The sequence below is a fragment of the Helicoverpa armigera genome, chromosome 22 (assembly GCF_030705265.1).
Source record: "Helicoverpa armigera isolate CAAS_96S chromosome 22, ASM3070526v1, whole genome shotgun sequence".
NCBI classification, from domain to species: Eukaryota; Metazoa; Arthropoda; class Insecta; order Lepidoptera; family Noctuidae; genus Helicoverpa; species Helicoverpa armigera.
The window spans coordinates 6,186,517-6,211,658 of record NC_087141.1 but is presented as its reverse complement, the minus strand read 5'-3'; the positions used below and the strand labels follow the sequence as shown (position 1 = coordinate 6,211,658).

Here is a 25,142-nt window from a genome sequence, read left to right as displayed (position 1 = left end):
CAAATATTATTGTTTCAATATCCGCTGGAGTTTTATTGTTATTTCGAAATGTTATAATAAATAAAAAAATTGATTACTTTGCCAAAAGAAAATGTTGCGATTGTTGAAGATATGTTTTTTAATCTATTTACATTATAATTTAGTAAAATGCTCAAATACAGGGGGAGATGATTTGAGTGTCCGAAAGCGTAAGTAAACGTTAAAAAATAATTTGCTTAAGAATTCTCAGAATAAATACTTTTTCGCACTATTTGGACTTTTCGACCTGCTGTTAAGGCTGATTTTGTAAACAGTACCATTAGCGATTCCATTTTTGAACAACGCTCGTCTTTTTGAACTTTGAAATGAAGAGTTATTTTCTAATTTTTATATCCGAAGTAACTAGGGCAAAATATAAATTCTGTTGATTAATAAAATAAATACTCTATCATTGCTCTCAATTTATAAATCTTAAATCTATTTTTAAGTTTATGGTCAAAAGCTTGACGTCATTGAAACGTAGCCTTAGCCTAGAAATTAACATAGGAACGGTAACATATCGAAAGTAATTTCAGTTACGGCCATTCCTAATATTCTGTCTTATATATTATCTGTCTGTTGATTTGCTTACTCTTACCCTTACAAAACAACAGATAGAGCTTTAAGATAGAGACCATTTCATGAAAGAAGTCCCGCAGACGCAGCGCTAGTGTCTATGCGATAGCTCAGTAAATACGTACCTACGTACAAAAATATATAGTACCACAATTTTCCGCGGGATTTCTTTCATGAAATGGACTTTAGATAGAGTACATCACCATTTATATCCCCATTAAATTTAGAGATTTTAGACTTATTAAAAACCTGCCCATTTCACAGGCACCACCTATTTATTAAAAACTAGATGTTTTTAGCTGACCATGGACCCGGGTCTTTTAATGAATTTTAAAAACTTCTTAAAAATAGCATATTTTAAGCTACACTCTTCCCAAGGGTATATTTTCCCGGTCAGGGCAGCAGGTAGTTCCCACCGGGAACCGCGTGAAAACGGTTAGTCAATTATAAAAATAAACATTACAATCTACAGTGGACAAAAAAATGATTGAAAGAAAACGCCAAGACACACGGGAAATGTGTAAAATATTTAACAGTCAACAGTCAAAAATTAAACTGATCGCCTCAAGTCTTCCTTACGGCAAATATGACAAAGCCAGACAAGAACTTAAGGAAAAGAAAGAGATAGAAAAACAGAAAATGCGTAGGGTGAAAAGAGATGCAGAGATGGTTGTGACCCCTGTCATGAAAGCGGATGATGATAAAAGAGTCGAAGATATTGTTGACCGACTGTATGACGACTTGTTAGAGAAAGGGCAAAATATTTCTTATCGAAAAAGGGCACCCAAAACTGAAGAGATGATTGTAAGTCTTTTGTGGATCCTATTATCATCTACCTAGTCTATTATATGAAGGGGTCGGCTTCCAGTCTAACCGGATGCAGCTGGGTACCAGTGTTTTACAAGGAGCGACTGCCTATCTGACCTCCTCAATTCACAGTTACCGGCAACCCACTTGGTAAGACTGGTTGTCATACTCACTAGCTTCTGACTACCTGTAATGACTGCCAAAGATGTTCCAAATGACAGCCGGGACCTACAGTTTGTCGCGCCTGCCGAAACACATTTTTATAGATACTGTGGGTATAAATTGCTGTAACAATAGCATGAGGTCAAGCAATCTATAAGATATTTGGTCTAAGTCTGAAAATATTTTTCTAACATGACCAAGCTAAGCTCAGTGCGTAATTTTGCTTGGAGTATTGCCAAAAACTTTAATCAATAGTTATGTAATTTATAGGTACGCTTAATAATTTTAGTAGACAAACTCTTTGTAGCTGAGACCTAACCATGAAGATTAGGCGTAGGTTTTTGATAAAGTCACGCAGTTGAATTAAAATTGCTTGTCAAATCATTTGTTTGTTTTATTGCTAGAAAATTTCAGAATAAAAAAAAAGTTACTGCAGAAAGTTAAATATATATTTGAAAAGTGTTTTAAGGACAGCTATCTTAAACACTTAACTTTTTTGTAATGACTCCGTAAGTGTCATTATGCATAAATGATTATCTATACTAATAATATAAAGAGGAAAACTTTGTTTGTTTGGTTGTAATGAATAGGCTCAAAAACTACTGGACAGTTTTTAAAAATTCTTTCACCATTCGAAAGCTACATTATCCACGAGTAACATAGGCTATATTTTATCCCGGTATGGGCAGTAGTTACCACGGGACGCGGGTGAAACCGCGGGAAAACGACTAGTTTATTATAATATTGTAAGTAGGATAAAGATATAGCAAAACATTACTAACCGGTTCAAGTGTCTATTTAAGTCCCTAAAATAATGATATAATTCTAACCACCCTTTATAGGGCTGCCATAATTAAACTAGTAACACCATCTATCGGAATTTCCAAGCACTAACAGCCATTTTATATTCGCAGTCGACTGTCAACAAAACGGGCAGAAGATTTCCTTTCGCGCCATTATCAATTGAGGCCCAACTTTCATCGTCGTCAAAGGGCCCTTCTGAACCCGCTTACTCGAAGATAGTACCACGGTTTAAACACGCCATTATTCCTTATTTCATTGATTCTAGGACTTATGGTATTTTTTTTTTTATATTCCAAGTTGGTCTTTCTATTGTATTTACTACGTATGTGTAATACTTTATTCCTTTATATTTATTTATGAATATTTCCTTACAGTTATTTTATTTGTGTTTTAAAGCCTTTATCAAGACTCCACCCTAGTGGAACTTGTTTAATCAACCAATACCTAGACTTCTACCTAGACTTTTCTGTGCAAAACGCTCGTTGGTATAAGTGGCATCCGCATTAAGGGTTGACATTCCTGTAATGTCCTTTCAGACACTCATCTATCAGAAATCATAATGAAGGCTTTCGATTACATCGAGAAGGCGACGTGTGTCCGTCTGCAGCGCCTTCGAGAAAGACCGACAGACTTGCAGTCGCTGCAGAATGTCGTCTGGTTGTACATCACCAACCCCAACGGTATCAGACAGTGTGTGCACACCAATGAACGAATGGAAATTAAAGGTGTACGGGTAGGAAACATCATATATTCTTTATTGCACACTTAACAATAAAATATAAAAAGAATAAAGATAATTGAACAACGGCGAGCTTAACCCAGAATTGGATTCTCTCACAGCCAACCTTAAAGTCATAGAGAGATTTGATAGTGTTGTAATTTAATTTAACCATATTAGCAAATATTTTTGTAACTTGATTTTTTGTACACCAATGTTGGGGTCGGCTTCCAAAAGCGCTGGTACTCAGCAACATCCGGTTAGCCGGATAGCCGGAACTGGAAGCCGACCCCAAAATAGTTGGGAAAAAGGCTCGGAGGATGATTTTGGGGTCGGCTTCCAGTCGGCATCCGGGCCAGTGTTTTACAAGGAGTTTTGATAACTTATACAAACTTGATACCAAATCTTCCTAATCTCGTGTTTCTCTCAGATGATAGTCTTCGGCTACGACTGCATGACCCTCGGGGATATAGCTCATGAGATCATGCATGTGCTAGGATTTGCGCACGAACATGTGCGTCCTGACAGAGACCAGTACATCAAAATCATGTGGGATAACATTAAACCAGGTGAGTGGGTCTCTAGCGCCTTAAAGGCTTGTGGGTTTTCTTAAACTTTCATAAAGCAATCCGTAGTCTGGAAGTTGGTGATTGATTCACCCGTGTACGGAGAGCACGTAGATGTCTGTCCTGCGCCTAATCTCTCTCCGGTCGTGTCGGATTGCCGTCCCATCGGGTTATGAGAGTGAAGGAATAGGGAGTGCACCTGTGTATGCGCAAATGCTCGTGCACTATAAGATGTCCTGCGCAGCTGGCTTATCCCCTTAAATGAGGACAGCCGCCGTGGCTGAAATCGGCCGTGGGCGCCATTATTAAAGCTACAGAAAAGAGGTGATCACTTGAAAAAGCGATGAAGAGTATCATCTTGATTGTTAGATCCCAAAACTAAACTGTCGACTGTGATGGTTGGCTAACAATCCTTTTGCACTCCTATACCGGCCAGCCAGATCCCTGGATCTTTGTTATATATGTTACAGCCAAAGTAATAAGTCCGCATATTATACATACTATCTAGCTATTATTTATAATATCTACTCAATTTGGATAAAGTGATAATTGACACAGAATTAATCACATTAACTAGCAATTTTATATAATATCTCCATAGACTTAGATAATGTAATAAAACAAGTAGGTAAATATTATTATTTCATGTTAACTAACTAAAGTGCCTAGTAGCTGACCTTAATATAATTCGAAAATCGCTAGTCAGCACAGCGCACCCCATAATAGTAGCGAAAAGTGCCCTCTTTGAAGTGTGTCAGAGTTTCAAATTGGGAATAGATATGCAACCGAAAGTAGATATGTATCATCAGTATCCTATAGATACGGCTTTTAAAACATTAAGTGTTGCATCACCGTTTTCAGGATACAAAAAATACTTTGAATTGAACGATAAGCAGATTGTTGAAAATCTTCCATATGATTACGCCAGCGTGTTACACTATCCTGCACGAGCTTTCTCCAAAAATGGTCAGGTCACCATTTTGACCGAGGTAAGAAGTGCGGTCAACAACAACAATCGATCCAAATTACAAAATAAACTGAACATTGAATTCTCCCATGAGTACCTACTCAACTTTCACGACTTTACGAAACAAATTAAACTTGAGAATGGAAATCAGGGACAAAATTTGCTAAACACACAGATTTTGTAATATAAGATTTTGAGTGTCCAGTTATTTTGTTTGATTATGTTAACCGATCTCTCCTACGTATCTCTATTTCTTTCAATCATCCACTTAGCCGCATTCCAATCTCATGAGATTGCTTTTGTTTATTGTTTTTTTTTTTTTTTCTAAAATACATATCAACTGTGTAAACCTTCACCATCATTCAAATTCTCCTTATAATTTCCCTCATCTCCAGCCTGGCATCAAAGTCGGTCAGCGAGAAGGCCTCAGTGAAGTGGATGTTGAGAAAATCGGCATGCTATACTCCAATGAATGTGTCCTACGCAACAGAGAGTACCTTCTGAAGACCTGTCCCAGTGTCATCAAAGCCGACATGAAACCCACCCACGTCACTCAACAGGAGATTGATGACTATTTCGAGGATAGGCTATGGTCGTATGGGGTTGTCAACTATAAGTTGTCAAATAAGATGGAATTCAGTGAGTAAATTCAGTTGAACAAGCTTACAATAACAGAAAGGCGATTGATTCTTAAATTCGTCTTTCTAACAAATGATAGGCTTTTTATAAACCCACAGTAATTGTATTATATTTTTGAAACAAATACGTTGAACGACACCCTAATAATAGCCACACATTACATTACAGCTGCTGAAGAACTAGAAAACATAAAGGCAGTTATAAACCATTTAGAAAAAGAAACGTGTATCGAGTTCAGAGACCTAACCCCTTATGAGGATGAGGCCAAGGCTATGAGTGCTGCGGATGATGCCAGTAACTCTGATTACGATTATGAGGATGTGCCCTCAGAAGACTTTATACCGCACTTTAACTCAACAGCTACAGATATAGATTTGGAAGAGGCTTTAGAGCCTGGACGTGTTATGCGTAACGAAATTAAAGATAATAACGTAAAGGGTTTCAAAGGACGACAGGGCATCAATGGAAAGAATAAATATGCTAAATATGCTGGTGCTAAAAGACGGGTAACCCCCATTGGGTCTACAGCAAAGGTTAACATTACGGGTGCCCCAGGAAAAGTCAATAATAGTGGCGTAAGATCAAATATTGGTAATGGAAACGCTAAAGGAAAAGTAACCCCTGCTATCGCCAAAACAAAGCCCGATACTGTTGGTGCCAAAGGTAATGACGCCTATACTTCACGTAAGTATACAGTTGTACATGGTACTGAAAACAAATCGTCATTTATAGATTTATTTTTCCTTTGTCAGTTTATTTTAAAAAGTAACTCCATTTCGGTTGGGTTTGATTTCATTACTTACAAGAGTAAAACAGAAATTAGAAATATTATAAATGAAAAAATAATAACAAAAAGAAATATCTCAAACGTAGAGAGAGCAAACCCAAGGACGGTCTATATCGGGTGTTTTGGACCTAATCACATTGAAATACTGGTTAATATATATGTCGATTAGCAGAAAGAAAAAAATTAAATATGTAAAAGTAAAAAAAAAAGATTTTTTGAAACAAAGTAAATGTGCGGAAATTAGAACACCATATAAGAATCAGATCATTAAAAACAACAGAAAATCTCCCTTGAAAACTGACAGCTGTCAACTGGTCAAAACATTCAATACACCTAACTTTATCTCTGCTTTACACATGATGTTGTTGTAAATTATGAAAACGAAAAATGAGTCATGTGGCTAAACCACTGAATGGATTAGGTTTTTTTTTTTACAATTCGCCATAGAATATCATAAAGTATACATGATAGGATTTTAATGTGATAAGGTACGACACACCCGATATGTATTTAAATTCCTAGCTTTAATAATTCTGATTCACCGATAGGCTCAAGCGTTAGAAATGTAGGCAAGCTGAAAATAAATCCACCGTTATGAAACAAAATGCAATGTGATGCAACGTTGTGTTCAGCACGCGATGTGAAGAAAGTTAACATTTCATGATTGCGCCTTTTACGCTCGTTTACTTTACTTACGCTGTGCCTATTATGAAATTGATTTGGCTGTCATTTGAAGTTTGAAGACATCTTTGGCTGTCGTTACGGGTTACCTATTACGGTAACCTATTTTACCCAGGGGTATTGGGTTGCCCGGGTAACTGAGTTGAGGTCAGATAGGCAGTCGCTCCTTTTAAAACACTGGTACTCAGCTGCATGCGGTTAGACAGGAAGCTGACCCCAACTTAGATGGGAAAAGGCTAGGCAGATGATATGTCTATTATGAATAATAATTAATAAGGTACGTCCAAGGTACAGCTACATCAAGCAAATTAAAGAAAAGGTCAATCTTGTGACGTATAAGGAAGTTCAGGAGTTGGCGCTAGATAGGCGTAAATGGAAGGAGCTGCACCGACAAGAGCTGGGCTCTTAAATTGAAGAAGAATAATTGATATCTAATAAACCTTCTATTTTTTGTAACTAATTCATCGGTCATAATCACAATATAACTTCAACGTTTGTGAGCTCGCATATAAACAACCAAAGTATTTATGTTGCGTTGTGAAAAATTGCTAAGATCTTTGATCCGGTTTGCATCCTTAACTGTAAATGTGAATTTTCTTTTACGAAAGCAAAGCCAATCAAAGTCTCAAGTCTCAATAAAACTCTAGATAAGCGTGCATAACAACTTACCTACTTTATGTGATATCCAGACTTCGCGAGGCATAGGATGGCTATACCCGAAAATAATATTTTGGTAAGCCATCTCTCAAGCCGTTGCATTCGTAGCGTACCTATTTTATATCCCCAGGAAAGCCCATTACAAATCGCAGGAAGAGAGCAGCTACACCTAAACCTGCAAGGAGACACGCGGAAAGCGTCGTGGTGCTGTCCCGGTCACCAAAGCCTGGCTGCAAGTGCCCTCGACCCGGGAAACCAGACGGCAATTATGTAATCAGATAACTTCTCACTATACTACCGTGATAGTTCGAATGTGTGGGTGGATGGATATGTGAATGTATGTTACCCTTTGACGTTAGGGTCTCCCCACATTTATCGACGCGGTATCGGCTAATACCTGTCAAAAAAGCCTTCATGTCTACGTAATAAGAGTGATAGGTACTAATTCCATTCGCATCGGCTCGGTTCGAAAGACCGGCCGGCGGTGAAACGAGCCGTTTATACAGCCGATCGACGATAAGTCGAGTAGTGTAGTGAGCACTAGGCTTAAGCCGATTCCGCGTCTATAGTTGTAGAGAGACTCTTACGGAGTACAGAAAAAGAAGGAAAAAGTGTGACGTCACTAGTATATTAAGATGTGCCTACAACTGCAGATCCACCGCTGATTGTTTCTCCAAACCATTGTAAACGACATACTTTTAATATTGCAGACATTGAAAATCAACACGGATTGCTTCAACTCAGTCAACGATCTGCTGCACGTATTCGTACATGTCCTGGGCTTGGACCACCAGCATAACATGCATGACAGGGACTCTTACCTGCACATTATTTGGGACCAACTTACTGACGGTAATGTGGAAATAATTTGGTATATTTGGTACAAACGAAAAAAATATATATATAACGTTTATGTTGTCGGTTAACTTGGGTCTCATATTCGACAAGACTACACGAGTGTACGAATAGAATAAATGCAACCTTGAAAAGCGCCATATCTATCATACATTCTAAAATATTTTACTGGCTTAGTTTATAAGTTTTACGCCCCTGGCTGGAGGCCTTACATTCTAGGCATCCACAGGGAAAAGTCCGGCTAAGCAGTACACGGCCTCCTAGGCTGAACTGCGAGATGCTATACCAAAAATAAAAATTGCTAACAAACTTTAAACATAACCAGATGTAAAACAAGAAATGAAGAGGAAACTGCCACCGGCTGCGTCAGTGGGCTTCCAATACGACTACCAGAGCGTGATGCATTACCCCTGGTTGCAGATCAAGAATGGCCGCACTAACATCATGTATCCCATTTGGGTAAGCTTGTTATAAGGCCTGGCCGTAAAATGTGCACGCTTTAGATGAGGAATTCTTGAGGATAATTTTTTGACAACAACCTCTTGATTAAAGACCTAATAATCTTTCCTGTTTGCAGAACGACGGCTGGGCAATGGGCCATTGGCAAGGCCTGAGCGCGACCGACGTTCAGAAACTTAACATGCTGTACTTCAAACAGTGTGTGGCGAGGAAGCAAGAAGCAGAGCAACCAGAAACTACTGACAAAACGACTCGTATTAAAGCGTAGTTTTGTCCAAGACTCGTTTGTTTTTTTGTGTTATGTGGAGTATGAGTTTGATGGTCCCATAGTGGTTTAATGGTGGTTTTTTAGTCGGCTCCAGACCTACAATAACATTGTGCGCTATTACAATTAAAATATCGCTTATATACAGCTTCTTTTAGTGTCCCATTGCAAGGCATAGGCATCCTCTCACACAGAGAAGTGCAATTAAAATTCTGTTTACTCTTCAATACTACCAAAAAAGTCAATTTTGCAATTTATTTTAATGTTTTAGTAGCGCCTATGCCAAGAACGATAAAAAAGAGCCAATCACAGAGTAATAACCTCAGAACGCCTTTTATATACCATTGATGAAGCGGTATAATGTTCCTTTAAAAAAACGCGTAATTGTTTGGTTTTCACTGTCCGTCAATTCGATATTTCGCGGTTTTCTTTCAGCAAATTGCATTTTAGAGAACATATTGTACATTTACTTCTAGCGATCCCTACGCTTTCAGCCTAACTTTTTCGATATGGTTCCAAGTTTTCAATCTATCTCCAATGTAATGTCGAGTAGGGATTATCAGGCATCATCATCATGATCATCATCTCAGCCATAGGATGTCCACTGCTGAACATAGGCCTCCCCCTTAGATAACCACAGATACCCGTTGGAGGCGACCTGCGCCCAACGTCTTTCGGTGACCTTTATAAGGTCGTCTGTCTATCAGGCATACTAGTACATAATTCACAAATTGTAATGAAACAAAAATTAAGCCATTTTATTATTGGCAACTAGTGTACAGCTTGGCAAAAAAGAGTGTGGAATAAATGAGGTCAGCACTATCGCACCTGTGGCAACCCGGAATACTACGACTCACAGATTTTGATATTTGTTATTTTTGGAGATATTCAATCCTAAGTAGGCGATGTCCCTGGGACACTTCAATGTCCAGTACATAGATGCGCTTATCGGTGCGCTCAGCGGCTCCCGTATCGGCTGCCATACTGATGATATTTGCGTCAATAACCTTAGTTATGCTGACGATATGGTGCTGCTGAGCGCATCGGTTTGTGGCTTGAGAAAGCTAATACAGATCTGTGAGGAGTACGTGAGTGGACATGGTCTGAAATATAATGTAACCAAAAGCCAGTGCATGGTCTTTGAGTCGAGTAATGCAAAATGCCCGCATAGAATACCACCAGTTTTCCTCAATGGTGTTCCCCTAGACTGGGTGAAACAATTTAAGTACTTAGGGCATTTTGTCACGGCAGACCTCAGGGACCATGCTGACATCGAACGGGAACGGAGGGCTTTGTCAAAAAGAGCAAATATGTTGGCACGCAGGTTTGCACGCTGTTCTGATCAAGTTAAGATCACACTTTTTAAAGCATATTGCACATCTTTATACACGTGCAGCCTGTGGGCTAGCTACACGCGCAGGCGAGTTACAATGCCCTCCGCGTCCAGTACAATAACGCATTCAGAGCGGTGTTGGGGCTGCCCCGCTACTGCAGTGCCTCGGGCATGTTTGCGGAAGCGCGCACCGACTGTTCTCACAGCACCATGCGCAAGCGGTGCGCGTCCTTGGTGCGCAGGGTGCGGGCAAGCTCCAATACTGTCCTGGCAATGATTGCAGGACGATTGGACTGTCCTTATATTAGAAAGTGTTGCAGTAGGCATTTAGTTGTAGCGTGTTAGCGACTTTGTCTTATTATATTAATCTATTTATTGCTTTATTATTTTTCAAAATTTAATTTTATTTATCGCTTCCAACAGGTATCTGTGGAGATCAAAGGGGGAGGCCTATGTTCAGCAGTGGACGTCCTATGGCTGAGATGATGATGATGATGATGAATTTTATTTAACATTGTATTTATTATTCAATTTTGTATTTAACTTGTATTTATCATATTTTGTGATGTTGTTTCTGTATTTCGTGCTTTGTAATCTTATATGGGGAAACCTGAAATATATGATTTTTTTTTATTTTTTTTTATTAACGATGTTAACAATTTTTATTTGATTTTGATTTTTAGTTCCATGGTGGATAAACTATAATGGGGTAACATCATGATCCTCATGATCGTAGTCGTCGTACTCGTCGACGTAGTCGACGCGACAATGTTCGATCAGATTATTAACTTTACGCTTGTTACACTCGTGACGAAAAGCCTTATATATATTTGAGCGGTCCAACTCCGAAAGACCGCTTGGAGGCTTCAATACGATGCTTGGGTTCTGAAACGTTAGAAATTATTTAATGACAATGACCACACTGAAAGTGCTTATACATATACTCTTTACAAAGAAATACCAAAATTTCTACATTAGTCCAGGCATCTTAGTGAGATCGAGTAACAAAGACAAAAATACATCCGAATGAGACCTTTTAGGTAAAATAAAGGTTTCATTTTGATTTCAAAATTACAATACAGAAATGGATCGGCCAACTGCGCAGGACATATTATAGTGCACAAGATTTGCGCAGACATAGGTGCAGTCACTATTCCTTCATTCTCATAGCCCGATGGGACGGCAATCCGACATGACCGGAGAGAGATCACAAGCAGGACCGACATTAACATGCTCTCCAATGCACGGGTGTATCAATCACCAACTACCAGACTACGGGCTGCTTTGTGAAACTTTTAGATATACCAGACATCTAGTTCTAAAACATACCAAAGGTACAATAGTGGGACCGCCGTTGATAGTGTATGCTCGATCATGGAAGTGCATGATGCTCATCGGATCATAGTCCTTTAACGCATTGCGCTGATTGCCTTTTGTATTCTGTGCCCAAAACAACGGTCTGTACTCTAGAAAAAAATTGTAAAAGTTATTGCAAATATGCTGTACCGCTCCGTGATTTGAAAGGCACGAAAAATAGTGAATCACGGTTGTCGTTTTTACACCTTTCAGAAGTCATTAAGTCTTGAATGTGCCTAGTCTTTTCCCTCCTATACCTATTGGATTTGATTTAAGCCCTAATTGTTGCAGCTGAGTTTAATGTGCATGAAGCCAACACGACACAACTTGATAAGTCCAACCTGAAGTTTGAAAAAAAATATATATTTGTTTGTTTTTAATGGATAAACTCGCATGCGATTTTAAAAATTCTTTCATCATTAGAAACCTTCATTATCTGCGAGCAACAGAGGCTTTATTTTCTGCCGGTACGGGCAGTAGTTCCTACAGGACGCAGTCGAAACCGCGGGATACAGCTAGTTCAACATAAAATCTTGTAGTATTACGATATCAAGCTTCTTACTAGGTTGTATATTGTTCCACATTATTCTGACGAAGTTATCGCGGGATGGCAGGGTCACCTCGTCGGGGAAGCCCAGCGCATGCATCAGAGCATGTGTTATCTCCGTGGTGCTCATGCAATCGTAGCCCAATACAAGAACCTGTAAACATTGGAGTCTGGAATCTTGAGCTAAGATTAAAATATTCTCAGTGATCTATGAACTATTTATGAATTTTATTTATAGACGGAAAACCAATAATACCGGAAAAACATAATTTTAGGTAATCTTGGTGACTGAACAGCTTTTATGCTTCACATAGATATTATGAGTATCGATAAAAAAATGAACAGTATTTCTTACCGCAGAATCGCCATATCCCTTCATAAGTGTGTGCGAACATTCTCTAGTCTTACGAGGGTTCTCGATATTGATCCAAAGGTCTCCTCTAGCTTTTTTGGTCCGCGGCGGCTTCAATTCTATATCCTCGAAGACCACGCAAGATATCCTCTCCAACATATTCATTACAAGGCGAATGCGATTTCTTATTGTTTGACCTGGCAACATTGGCGTGGTTAATGCCCAGATTTGACCATAACGGAAACGAGGAGAGTGGAGTGTGGGTATGAGAAAATTCCTCCATAGCTCGTGGGAGGCCATTGTCCAGTATAGACAACAAACCCGTGTCGGCGGCGCGCGTTTTTCCACGCGCCCCTTAAAGAGATGTCAACAACCCCAGCGGGCCCAGCAGGCCAAGGCCTGCCGGGGCTGCGGGATTGTTCGAAAGAGTTACCGCGGCCCTGGTGCATAAAAGGCCTACGACGGAGCACGACGGTTTTTAGTCAGTAAAAATCTGACACTCCCTCACCGCTGCTAACCCACAGCGACAATGCCCTTATTTTTTTAACGACGTCAAAAGAATAAGGGCATTGTCGCTGTGGGTTAGCGGCGGTTGCCAGGGTCGACTTTAATGAACACAGGTATCTAAGTATTTGTTATATCAAATACACTTTTTAGACTAGAAATTCAAAAATATATTACCATAATGATCTTTATTGATGTAGTATGGCACTTTTCCTTGTTTCCACTGAACAGTGATCGGCGTGTCTGGCAGTTCTTCTGATTGCGCCCCTATTGGGGGAACAACTGCTAGAAGAACGACCAAGTATCGCATTTATTAGAGGGCCTGCACAATAGCTTTGTCGCATATTATAAGCATGGGATGGCCCGCGTAGGTACGGCCATTATCGCTCGAACTGGTAAGCTGCCAGTTACATAGAATCTCGTTAAAATGTACTCTGCGCGTCGAGATGACAAAAAGAACGCTGACTGCCACCCAGAAAATTCTCTCTTATGCTTAAAGATTATTATTAACCAAAGTTCTTCCTTGTCTGAGAGTACCTAGTTCAACAAGAGTACTAATACTGTTAATTAATAGATAGGTACGTACACTAATAATCGTGTATCTATATTACTCATTATAAATGTGAACGTAACAATTACGTCAAAATTAAAAGCAAAACAAAACAAGAGTACAATATTATTAAAATAATGAAGTAAATATCATTAAATATACTAACTCTGGATTTCATCATCGTACTCATTTGTAATATCTTCAACTTCTTCATTATATGTTTCTTCCAGAGCTACATTTTTAATAAAAAAAATAATTAAACAAATGCTATGCACTGAAAACAAAACCCTTATCATATTTATTCAGTTGAGTAGGTACTTGCTTCGGAAGTAATAAAGTTATACCTACCATGTTGATAAAAATCATGCATCGATGGTTATGAAATCCAATATGGATTATTGATTTTATTGTAACCGTAAACTGATCCCGTAAAATAGTTCGAATTATATGAATATATACTATATCTACTTTTTGCAAAAAAGGGGTTGATGTATGCTTGTTTCAAGGATTTTATTTGGCCGTTTTTTGGCCTCTCTCTAGGCAGAAAGAGGGACTTCAGCGAGCTTTACATGCTTTGGTGCAGTAGTGCCAAGATTGGTAAGTATTTTGCTGTAAGAAGCGACGTAACCTTTCTATTGGTATACTTTATTTAATTTCTAGAAAATGAACTCTAGAATCAAACATGGAAAAGCAGATTTAAATTTGTATAAAAACATTAATTATACCTAGTTTATTTATTTAAAACTAGCTTCTGCCCGCGACTTCGTACGCGGATCCTGTCCCTTATGCCAGCGACTACGGGGTCAGCAAAATCAAAGATCTGTATCGTGTGATATTGAATTTTAAGGGCCCGTTGACTTGAAAACAACGGAATAGGTACGCATAGCCATTACAACAGAAACGTACCATAAATTTAATTTTTGTACTTCAACGGCAAAAGCACAGAAGACTACCTAAACGAAACGCTGAGAACTGAACAGCAATAGACGTGACCATAGGGATAAGAGTAGTGATTCTAATTAGTCCGCATTTAAGATGTGTGTGGCAAAAATATTACACGTATTATTATGTAAAAAACATTAAATGTTACTGAGATGACAAAGTCGTGATGACTTAGTGGAAGTCGTGGTGGTTTATTGGGTAGAGAACCAATCTCTCAAGTATGAGCGTGCGTCTTTGATTCCAGATCTGGCAAATACCTGCCAATGCAACTTTTCTAAGTTCGTATTTTCTTTCTACGTATATTTTGGATACCAATGACCGTTATTTAGAGGGGATGTTAAACTGTAGGTTCCGGCTGTCATTGAACAGTCTTGGCAGTCGTTATGGGTAGTCAGAAGCCAGTAAGTCTGACCAGTTTTACCAAGGGGTGTTGGGTTGAGCGGGTAACCGGGTTGTGGAGGTCAGATGGGCAGTCGCTCCTTGTAAAACACTGGTACTCAGTTGCATCGTGACTGGAAGTCGACCCTAACATAACTGGGATAAAGGCTCTTGAGATAATAACGACAATACTAATGAGATATAAGCACCGCAGGACATCTGACGTCATCAGACGGGGAGTAGCTACCCCGCGGGGCTGAGTCTGAGTATATACTGAGTCCTCCAAGGAGAGTATACTGTCCCCAATCTCCGGCCGGTCGGAGTGAACCATGACGGTAGTAGGTCTCACGCCTCTGGCTTGGCTTGGCCGTCCAGAGTGGAGTCGCTGGAGCAGGGTTAGTAGCCCTGCTCGGAGGATAGGTGCCTCGTGGTAAGTGACCCACAGGGAGCGCGTAATCTGCGTTTAAAATCCGCCGAGGTATCCTCACACTTCAGTCGCTCATGATGTCCCTGTTGCCCTCTTGTTGCTATTCAGTTACTGATTCCCGGGGGTCTGAGTCTGAGTCTCCACCTGCCATTTTTTACATGTATCTAATACGTAGTTTCCCCATTCCTAGTCCATTAGCATCTCAATCACAATAGCCCAAGTAGTTTTCATCCATAGTTAGCAACAGTTTAGCACTGAAACGGGGATAGTCCTTGAGTACATTTCTATAGTGTATAAAGGGATAATCGTCGGTTTTGTGTCACCATTTCATTAAAGTTGTCTCAAAAGGGCTTCAGCGTGTTGGCTTCGGCCCCACGTTTTCCTGCCGAAAATTCGGAACTCTGTAGTCCCGAGGTCTGGAAGAGACATACAAAATAATAATAAGATGTAACGCAACAAATTCGGAGAGTGGGGGCTCGTGACGCCACGTCTGGGTATGTAAAATTTGTACTAAGCAGTGACTTAACACAAAATTCAAGCGTGTTATATCTTCGTTATTATTTGTTTGTGAGAAGAAGAAAAGAAAAAATACGTGTCCATTATTTTAGGGTTATCTAAAAGACGGACTAATTACTTTTTTTAATTCACCATAGGGTATTTTAGTCTAGATGAGAAAAAAATTAAAAGTGAATTACAATGATTGTTTAGAGGAAAAGCAATCGGGAAATGTTAGTTTCACTTCGTAAGGTACGTAAATATATTTTTTATTGCAGTTTAAAGTTTTTAGGTTTTTTTATCTGTCTTTGAACACTACGAAATGTCGCCGCCATGCTAATGACGTCATTACGGTAGTGTCAGTTAAAATTTTCAATACATAGGGTCATTTCGCCTGTTCGCGTCCATAGCCCAGTTCGCGTCCATTTTGCCGATCTCCTTTTAAAAATCCTCGAAAACAAGTCAATTAACACACTAATCAAACGAAAAGTCATTACCGCTAATACGTTAATGTATAAGAGGCACGCACAGATAGACAAACGTTCTGTGCGTCCAACCAATCCTTTTAGAAAAAATAATTAGTCTAGGCTCTTAAACAAGAAAGCGAAAACACGCAGAATTTTAGATAAAAATTAGTGTGCAGCGGCGTGTTTGATGGTAAGTTTTATATTGTTTTATGTGAATTTTAGGATAGATAGCTATTTCTACAGTTTAATGATGAATAAAAGTATAATGTTTATTATGAATTTGGTAATGTTTTTTATATTTAACGAGTAAAATAAGGTGGACGCGAATTACTACATCGAATTTTACGAAACTTCCACTTTGCGTCCACAATGGACGCGAACTAAAACTATCCTCTATAATAATAAACCAAATTGCGTCCACTGTTTTCGTTAAATTCTTGCTTATAAAAAATAATTAAAACATACTGTTTAATATTAATATATTAAACAGTACATTTTTTTATTAAGATATATACGTGGTTATAATTAAATTATCAACTGATATAAGTAATTTCATTTAAGATAAGTTCTTCCGATACAGGAAAAAAGAAGGAAAAGACAACATACACAGAAGAAGATTTAAATAAAGCGTTAAATGTTATTCGAGAGAAGAATAAATCGATAAAAAATATGCAAAGAATATGCTACCTTGTCTGATAATTTATTGACTCAACAATTCTTTTAGTTGTATGTTTACACAAAATTATTAAATTGTTTTGTTAATTTAATATGAAAGGAAATCGATCTACGGATCGAAAACGCCTGGAAGAGCTACTGGTCCATGAAGGGAGAACTCCCTTTATGTCTGAAGCGGAAACTAGTCATGTGTATTCTGCCCATCCTAACCTACGGCGCTCAGACTTGGTCTTTGACAGAATCTCAAAAGTCCAGGCTAAAAGTATGCCAAAGGAGCATGGAGCGTAGCCTGCTCAGCATACGGCTTAGTGACCGGATACCTACGCAACACCATTATCTGGTCCAAGATCCGGGCATAGTAGATTTGGGCAATAAGTCTGCAAAGTTGAAGTCGAATGCACCCGGACAAGTGGGCCAACATCACCACACACTGGATCCCTGAGGATGGAAGGTGACCGAGAGGGAGACTAAGAAAACGCTGGAGAGAAGACTTGGACAGCTTCCTCTCGGACTGGCCACAAATAGCGATGGACAGAGAAAAATGGAAGGCTATGGGGGAGGACTTTGCCCAGCAGTGGGACAGCATAGGCTAATAAAAAAAAAAAAAATATGGCCAAAAACTTAGTATAATCAAGGCGGATCTTAAGCATTCCCTGTGATTTAGAGTAAAAACTTGAAGAATAAACAGTAATCAATTCTGTTAGAATTGATTACTGTTTATTCTTCAAGTTTCAAAATTAATTGCCTAATTTTAAGTTACTTAAACCAATGTTGAGAAGAATTATTTTTATTTTGTAAAGTGAATTTTAAATGATGATAATGTTGATTTTTAATAATTAAGTGTATTGTTAAATAAAGAAATTGTTCAAATACAATCTTTCTTTATTAATTCTTAACAATTTCACCCCTATGTTCCTTTTCAAAGCCGCTGGACGCGAACTGGACCATGGGTGGACGCGAATTGGATTTTGTGGACGCAAACTGGGTAAAACGCCTAATTCTGAGGTTTATCGATTTAAATAGATAAAGAAACGTAAGATATTTCTTATACAACTGAAAGTTAATCTTAAAATAGAGTATATAAGGAATACATTACACAAATTTGACATGGAAATGAGTGCTGGAGCATTTTTATTATCGCCGTCAAACTTGCCAACTGCACTAAATGGTCGCCAACAGGCGAAATGACCCTATCAAAATATGTATTACTGACAGCTGTAGTAGCGTAATGACGTCATGACCAAAAAACAATCATGGCGTCCGTTGTGTGCCGCGTTTTCGCGAAATACGCGCGAAATTTGAAATTATGATAAAACAATTAATTTATATTCGTACATAACGTGAGAAAAAAAAATATTTTTAATTTTTTAGAGATATATCAAGACTAAAGAATTTATTTAAGATATATTTCAAAAATGCATGTAATACCCTATTCCTATTTCATAACATTCATGATTCATGATGAGACATACAGACACAGACATACAGACAAAATTTTTTTTTGGATTTGTGCTCCATTACTGTTTCTGAACCCCACCCAATTATTATTTTTTTAATATATTCAATGTACAGACACACTTATTTTACAGATTTATTATATGTACGAGTATAGATATAGATCAATGGGAGTAGATACGCAAATGAAAACATGCTACGAAGAAAAGTTAACGTAACGACCAATCAAGACTGCCCACGGTCTACTGTCAAAGTAAATTATATGTCCTACGGTCCATTTCGCGCAAAATCTATAAACGTATTTTCTAAGAACCTAAAGTTTCAAAATACAGATGTACAAATTCGGTTGATCATATACATTCATCATATATACTATATCATAGATAAAAGTAACTTAAATACTAAGAAACCAACAGATAACCGTTAATAATGCATAAATGTAGTACTTTCGAACTAATCAGGAACGTGAATCGGACTTCAGGCTATAATGTTTACTCAAACAGTCAAGTCAAATACAAATTGATTATAAAAACAAACTGGAATTGAATGTGTCAAAGTGTCAATAAAACAGCGACAGTTCGACAAAATATATTCACGGTGTTACTTTATCAGCTATTATTTCGTAAAATATATTCATTGGTGAAAGATAGAACCTTCCAGGCTGTGGACGTATTCAGTACCTAACCATGCGGCGTTATCTGTTACTGTTAAACATTGTTTTAATTATTCCTTTAGCATATCAGGCGACGACCACGACCGGATCCGTTGAATTAGACGAATTCTCCTTTGATAAAATAACAAAGAAATTCGAAGCTAGCCTTATTAAATTTGATGTGGCGTTCCCGTACGGTGACAAGCATGAAGCTTTCGTGGCTCTCGCAAAGGACGCGAAAGACGTGGATGATCTTTTGATTGCCGAAGTTGGTGTGAAAGATTATGGTGAAAAAGATAATGAGGCTCTCGCGAAGAAATACGGAGCCAGCAAAGACAATTTTCCAGTGGTTAAGCTGTTCGTGAAAGGCAAATCCGAGCCGATACCTTTCGACGACGCAAAGGGATTCAATAGCGACGAGCTTCGTCGTTTTGTGCGAGAGAATACCGGCATTTATTTAAGTTTGCCGGGCTGCGTGAAGGACCTCGATAAATTAGCCATACAGTTCATGAAGAGCAAGAAAGATGACCGAAAGAAAGTTCTCAAAAAAGCTGAAGATTATGTCAAAAATATGGATAAGGTACAGTTAGTTATACACCTACTGTTAAAATGACGCGACGCCGACGTGGACGCGTCTTCGATTTACTGTTATTCTGTAACTGTAAGTTTCACACATTGTACGAACACAATATTCTAATTAACACTAAATGTTTTACAGGAGTCATCATCGGGAAAGATCTACAAAACAATAATGGAGAAGATTCTAGAGAAAGGTGATGAATTTGTTCAATTTGAGAATGAAAGAGTGAAGAAGTTGCTCAGTGAAAAGGTATCTAATGAGAAGAAGAAGCAATTAGGAGTCAGAATTAATATTTTACAGACATTCCAATTATTTGACAAGCAGTCCAAGTTAGTTAAAGAGGACCTGTGATTGGCCACTCGTCTTTTAGCACTTATTAATTAATTCCACATGGTAGTTTGATACTCCTATGAAATATATTTCTCACTGTTTTTAATGAGATGAATGCCCAAATATTTGAAAGTTACTTTTTGAAAAAGTAATTATTAATGACATTATATCACTTCATGTTTACTGAAGTGATTCATGTTAAATTCAAATTTCAGCATATTTTATATTTGATTATCTGTATTTTACATGTGAGACTTTATTTCAAAATTATTTTTTAAAAATATATGTATAGTACCTACTATTATTTTCTTCCTATTATAAACTGACCATAAAAATACTGTGGTGATTATGACTATTTCTCTCTAAACTTATTTATTTATATCATTGAACTTATATGAATATTTTATAAACTAAACATATAAAAATGCTCCAGTTATTTTTATATGAGCATATTTGATAATATTCATGAAAATATACTCCTTATTCTTCAAAACTCATTTGTTCATAGATTCTCATCGCATTCAAATAGGACAATAACCAGATTAAATAGTTTAAGGTCTCTGCACACAGCGGGCGCGGCGCGGCGGGACGGGACGGCGACGCGACGCTGAGCAGTTATAATGTACTAAATACTACGGAGGCCGCCACACAGACCCGTCCCGCTCGACGCGACGCGACGCGACGATCTAGTACATTGTGTCACGTCGCCGTCCCGTCCCGCCGCGCCGCGCCCGCTGTGTGCAGAGACCATTAACTGCTTGTATGTCAAAATTTATAAATCCATTGTGTCTCGCGTTTATCTACGCTCCTTCATTCAATGAGTTAATGACAGTTACATTAAAAAGGTTTCCTTCAAAAGAGTATCATGATCAGCAGCATTGCATTGCATTTGTCAAGTTGGGGACAACTTCTAACTAGGCACAACTGAATATATTTTACAACAGTACAGAAGCAATTATGAATATTGTACGTATTATTACCAAAGCATTTATAAAAAAACATTCCAATAGCTGTAATGATAGTGTGGATGACTGGTTTTATATCAATTGTTACCGTTAACTAAACAGTCATGGTTGGCCGGTCCCATTTAACCCTGTTTTGTGCCAGTAACAGGTTTTAGTGCAATCTTGCTGTGTATGTATCATTTACCTGTTTTCAGTTTTTACAGCTATGATTTTGTTTGCATCGATTTCATTTTAGACTACTTTCATTAATGATTGTCATGTAATAAGTTCTCTTAGTTTTTAACTTGGAGCTGCACAAATCTGGCATTAGTTACTTAAAATTCTTTTGGAAATGGAACAGCAATTTTAGAGCTAAACTTACAAACAAAACCGGGTATCTGTTAAACTGCAGACAGAGCTGCATTTTTTAAATAATTATTACTGTTATGTTACATCATGAGGTTATTTTTATGAGATTTTTATTGTTTCTGAAAGAATTCCTGAAATTGATCACTATGGTTGGCACACCATTTACCATTATGAGCATATCTTAGTATTATATAGTGTATAGTAATTTAGGTTTATTTTAAAGTTATTTCTGATGTGTTAGGTATTGATGCACAATTGTGTGTGATTGCAATAAATTTAAAATTAAAATGTGCAAGGGTGTTTTATTGATGCTACTTAATATGTATGTAAATGCTAATTGAACATAATGTTTTACTGTCTGGCTCAAAATGATTAAAAGTTTTGCTCTTAGTTTAGGATAAAATGATATAATAATAATGTCGGGACATCTTTTCACACATGGTTGGTTAGCCCCATGGTAAGTTATTAATTAACTTGTGTTATGGGTGCTAACACAACTGATAAACTACATATAGCTACACATATACATATATATCTCCTAGTTTTTTTTTTTTTAATTCTAAAATCAACTGGAAGAGGAATAAAAGTAAAAAACATTAATTTACGAATGAAATACATCTATTCAGCTTTTCAAATGTATAAAATTAAAACTATGAATTCAACCATCGGTTTCGTCACATCTCGTGTTCGCAATATTTTATTACAATGCAATCGATATTGGAATGTAAAATACATGCTATTGTGACAAAACCATTTTCAAACACATAAAATATGAAAAATTACCTTTGACGAAATAAATTGTCCACAAACCGAGGTAATTTTGAAATATGTGTCAAGAGTATAATAAGATAAATTCTACATGTGAACATCAATAAGTGTATATCTTTATAACATCTACTTAACATCTAAAGCATTTCAATTCCTTGCAACATCTCAATAACTCATCATCATTATCTGTAAATATATTTTCTAACATGAAGCAGAAATCTGTGAGGCCAAAATTACATGGTGACAGCTCATTTTGCGAAACGCGAATGGCAAAGCGCAACAAAACTACTACACAATTAAAACTAGTAGTAGCTAAAAATAGTAACCTAAAAATTGCTACAAGTACATAAAATCAGTAGCCTCTACCTAAAATAATATAGCTTGAATATATCATGACATATTAAAAATTCTGTTCACAGACATAAACTATATGGTAAATAAGGCTAAATATACTCCCGACACAGAAACAAATATTTCTAAAACTATAGTTTATGACAATTTAATTGATATGTAATGATTGACGACATATAAAAATCAATGTATTATTTCTAGCACCGGGCACCCAAGTGAATGGCAGGTATTCTTGCCATTAATTTGGGTGCCCTATGTTGAATACGTCATTATTTCGAGTGAAGCAATACTGCAACGAGTTTTCGTGGTACGAGGATAATTTATATACTAATCTTGCTTCTCAAGGTGGAAAGAAATGGGAGAGCCTTCTGTGAGCCCTATGTCTCATCTGAAGGATGGGCTAAATGCTAGTATGTAAATAATGTGTGTGTTAATATTCAAAGCCTATTAAAAACCATTGGTTTATTAAATGGGAAACCGTGTTAGACATTGCTCCACTCAAAATATCACCTTACATTTAATTATTATAATACACTTATTCGAGTTTCCATGGAATATCAAATCCTAAATGTACATTTATTCAGGCCTAATTTTTGAATTTGTTAAAAGTATTGCCAACAGTAATAATTCTACAACTGAAATTACAATTTCTGAAATGAGAAAAGATGAAAGACTAACGTTCAAAAATATTATGCATGACGTTTAGTGTCCGTACTAATGACAGTCTCCGACATGCATATTTTTTCTTATTATTATTGAAACTGTCATCAGTCAGATTCTAAATGCCTGAACCCTGTTTGAGTCAACTTGCACACTGACATTAGTCCAATACAAAATTGAAATAATAATACGAACATACCATTACTATCACAAGCCATTAAAAGAAAAATATAGATTTATTGTAAATGCATTGTTATATTTAAAATATAGTTGTCTGACAACATCCAAGTTACATGTTGGCCTCTTATAACTTTAAGAATTAAAAAAAGAAAACGAAATTATTCAGCTCCTTCAACTTTAAGTTCTTTCAATTTTAGGACTACACCATCAGATTCCGTCTCTTCTTTTTCAATATTTTTGGCATCTTTATCAGATTTTTTCTCATTATGCTTGGGCTCCGGTGAATCCGTGTCTTCACTTCTAGTGATGCTGCTCTCGTCATCAGAAGACAGGTCCTGTGTGTAAATACTGCACTTTGTTCTGACTATTTCTTGAGCCTCCGCAAACTTCTTCTTCCATAGTTCAGCATCTGTAATACAGAAGTATTTTTAGTGAAAAAAGTAGGTAATGGTTTCATAATGTATATTTAATCACCACTTCATTGAAAGAATCATTATAAATAAATACTATTAACCAAAATCATTTATCATTTGTTAAGCAAATATCCTTGTGGTAGAAGGTCAGAATATGAAACTATGTAAATATTGGAGTCAACTTACTCTGAGGGTTTCCAAACTTAATGGCCAATAATTCCTGTTTCATTTGTTCATCAGCAAAATCGGCAAAGACGGACCAGTTGAATGCCTTATCTGAACCACAGTGGACGTTCATTCTAATATCCGGCGTGATGAAGTGGTTCGCACAAACTTTGAGTGTCTTGTCACGTCTCATCACCACTCTGACTGTGTTGTTTATTTTGTGGCGAAGTAACTTTATGTCACCTGTACCTCTTTCCTACAAAACAAGTTACAGAAAACCTTAAAATTATTATTAAAAAATGTCTAACGTTTTTGTATAAATTATCTATTCAACAGGCCAGAAATATCTATGACTCAGGCCTAACCTGCAATAGACACAATGCTTTCATCTTATCAAGTTCCATTGAGTCCTCAAAAAATACATAGATGAACTACAAAAAAATTGGTAAGGCAAAAATCAGTTGGTCATATCATTTGTTTATAGTTGATTGTCTCACCTTCCACTCATGATCACCAGTGTCGTATCTGTAGAGCCTGGCACGTATCTTCACGAGTTCCTCCTCTTCCTCCTCGTTGGTGGGAATGTCCACGAGTGGCAGCGACACAATCGGATCGAAGTGAGGGTCATGTTCAGGCGTTTCAGCATCACCTCCTTCGCTTTCGCTGTTGCGACGTACGCTTTCTTCCGTCTGTACATAAAAGAACAAATACAACCAATTACTTTACCAATCATAGAAAAACAATGAACAAATATTCAAATGCGCAATTACAAACCAGTACTTACCAGTGAGGACATATTTGTTATTTTATTTACTTTCTTCTTTTGCAAGGAATTGTTCCGTAAATTAATAAACAAACTCGGCGAAGTTCGGTAACTGAATGAAGTTTAATTATAATTACGATTAGGAGTGAATGACATTTGATTATATTTTGTTATCTATTCCTCCCCAATAACGTTTTTTAGGGATTTGGATTATACACTTATATTTACGTCTATAATATTTTTTGGATGTATTGATCCCCTTGTAAAATTTTGAATCAAAGCAGTGAAAGTATATCGCAGGGATTATAAGAAAATGAAAGAATTTTTTTTTCTAGTGAAATCCACCTCTTAGCCCGGCCGCAGACATCCGGTTTCCGGATACGGTTTCCTGATCAGGAATTCAGATTCGGGATTCCGTGTCACTAGCGCACACATTCGGATTTTTTCATTCGGAATTTACATGGCCAGTACGTAAAGAGGAACCATATTGAAGGCAATCAATTCGTCATAGTCTATGATGTCGTA

At 37.4% G+C, this 25,142-nt stretch overlaps 4 protein-coding genes across 6 annotated transcripts; 2 read left to right on the top strand and 2 right to left on the bottom strand.

The window, feature by feature from the left end:
• The first annotated feature begins 5 nt into the window (after positions 1-5).
• LOC110375608 (uncharacterized) lies at positions 6-9,096 on the top strand. Of its 2 annotated transcripts, none has more exons than XM_021333773.3 (12): positions 6-188; positions 1,067-1,398; positions 2,478-2,640; positions 2,904-3,100; positions 3,516-3,654; positions 4,513-4,640; positions 5,014-5,257; positions 5,426-5,920; positions 7,513-7,652; positions 8,093-8,234; positions 8,563-8,696; positions 8,815-9,096. In XM_021333773.3, the coding sequence occupies exons 1-12, from the start codon at positions 92-94 to the stop codon at positions 8,962-8,964; spliced, it is 2,361 nt and encodes a 786-aa protein (XP_021189448.3). In that variant the 5' UTR covers positions 6-91; the 3' UTR covers positions 8,965-9,096. The 2 variants fall into 2 exon arrangements, with proteins under 2 accessions (XP_021189448.3, XP_049699016.2); XM_049843059.2 differs by having other exon boundaries at positions 5,426-5,941.
• Positions 9,097-10,933: 1,837 nt separating this feature from the next.
• Positions 10,934-14,089, bottom strand: LOC110375601 (seminal metalloprotease 1). Of its 2 annotated transcripts, none has more exons than XM_064040501.1 (6): positions 13,770-14,089; positions 13,231-13,338; positions 12,553-12,746; positions 12,213-12,351; positions 11,624-11,760; positions 10,934-11,179 (listed from the first exon to the last, which is right to left on the bottom strand). In XM_064040501.1, the coding sequence occupies exons 1-6, from the start codon at positions 13,897-13,899 to the stop codon at positions 10,994-10,996; spliced, it is 894 nt and encodes a 297-aa protein (XP_063896571.1). In that variant the 5' UTR covers positions 13,900-14,089; the 3' UTR covers positions 10,934-10,993. The 2 variants fall into 2 exon arrangements, with proteins under 2 accessions (XP_063896571.1, XP_049699078.2); XM_049843121.2 differs by having other exon boundaries at positions 10,935-11,179; positions 13,231-13,335.
• Positions 14,090-18,966: 4,877 nt separating this feature from the next.
• Positions 18,967-21,612, top strand: LOC110375600 (protein windbeutel). Its single transcript, XM_021333763.3, has 2 exons — positions 18,967-19,674; positions 19,813-21,612. Exons 1-2 carry the CDS (start codon positions 19,129-19,131, stop codon positions 20,023-20,025), a joined length of 759 nt encoding a protein of 252 aa, XP_021189438.3. The 5' UTR covers positions 18,967-19,128; the 3' UTR covers positions 20,026-21,612.
• Positions 21,613-21,917: 305 nt separating this feature from the next.
• On the bottom strand, positions 21,918-24,812 carry LOC110375598 (ran-specific GTPase-activating protein). Its single transcript, XM_021333761.3, has 4 exons — positions 24,639-24,812; positions 24,352-24,543; positions 23,876-24,110; positions 21,918-23,685 (listed from the first exon to the last, which is right to left on the bottom strand). The coding sequence occupies exons 1-4, from the start codon at positions 24,648-24,650 to the stop codon at positions 23,435-23,437; spliced, it is 690 nt and encodes a 229-aa protein (XP_021189436.1). The 5' UTR covers positions 24,651-24,812; the 3' UTR covers positions 21,918-23,434.
• Between the last annotated feature and the right edge of the window lie 330 nt (positions 24,813-25,142).

Bases quoted from the DNA above. Each gene is read 5' to 3' on its own strand.
- LOC110375600 (XM_021333763.3), top strand. From the start codon at position 19,129: ATGCGGCGTTATCTGTTACTGTTAAACATTGTTTTAATTATTCCTTTA. The intron at 19,675-19,812 runs GTACAGTTAGTT...AATGTTTTACAG, and splicing joins ATGTCAAAAATATGGATAAG to GAGTCATCATCGGGAAAGAT.
- LOC110375608 (XM_049843059.2), top strand. From the start codon at position 92: ATGTTGCGATTGTTGAAGATATGTTTTTTAATCTATTTACATTATAAT. The intron at 5,258-5,425 runs GTGAGTAAATTC...ATTACATTACAG, and splicing joins GTCAAATAAGATGGAATTCA to CTGCTGAAGAACTAGAAAAC. The intron at 8,235-8,562 runs GTAATGTGGAAA...AAACATAACCAG, and splicing joins TTGGGACCAACTTACTGACG to ATGTAAAACAAGAAATGAAG.
- LOC110375598 (XM_021333761.3), bottom strand. The intron at 24,111-24,351 runs GTGAGACAATCA...CTTGTTTTGTAG, and splicing joins CTGGTGATCATGAGTGGAAG to GAAAGAGGTACAGGTGACAT. The intron at 23,686-23,875 runs GTAAGTTGACTC...TCTGTATTACAG, and splicing joins TAAGTTTGGAAACCCTCAGA to ATGCTGAACTATGGAAGAAG.
- LOC110375601 (XM_064040501.1), bottom strand. From the start codon at position 13,899: ATGATAAGGGTTTTGTTTTCAGTGCATAGCATTTGTTTAATTATTTTT. The intron at 13,339-13,769 runs GTTAGTATATTT...TCGTTCTTCTAG, and splicing joins GTACGATGATGAAATCCAGA to CAGTTGTTCCCCCAATAGGG. The intron at 12,747-13,230 runs GTAATATATTTT...CAATGTTGCCAG, and splicing joins CATCAATAAAGATCATTATG to GTCAAACAATAAGAAATCGC.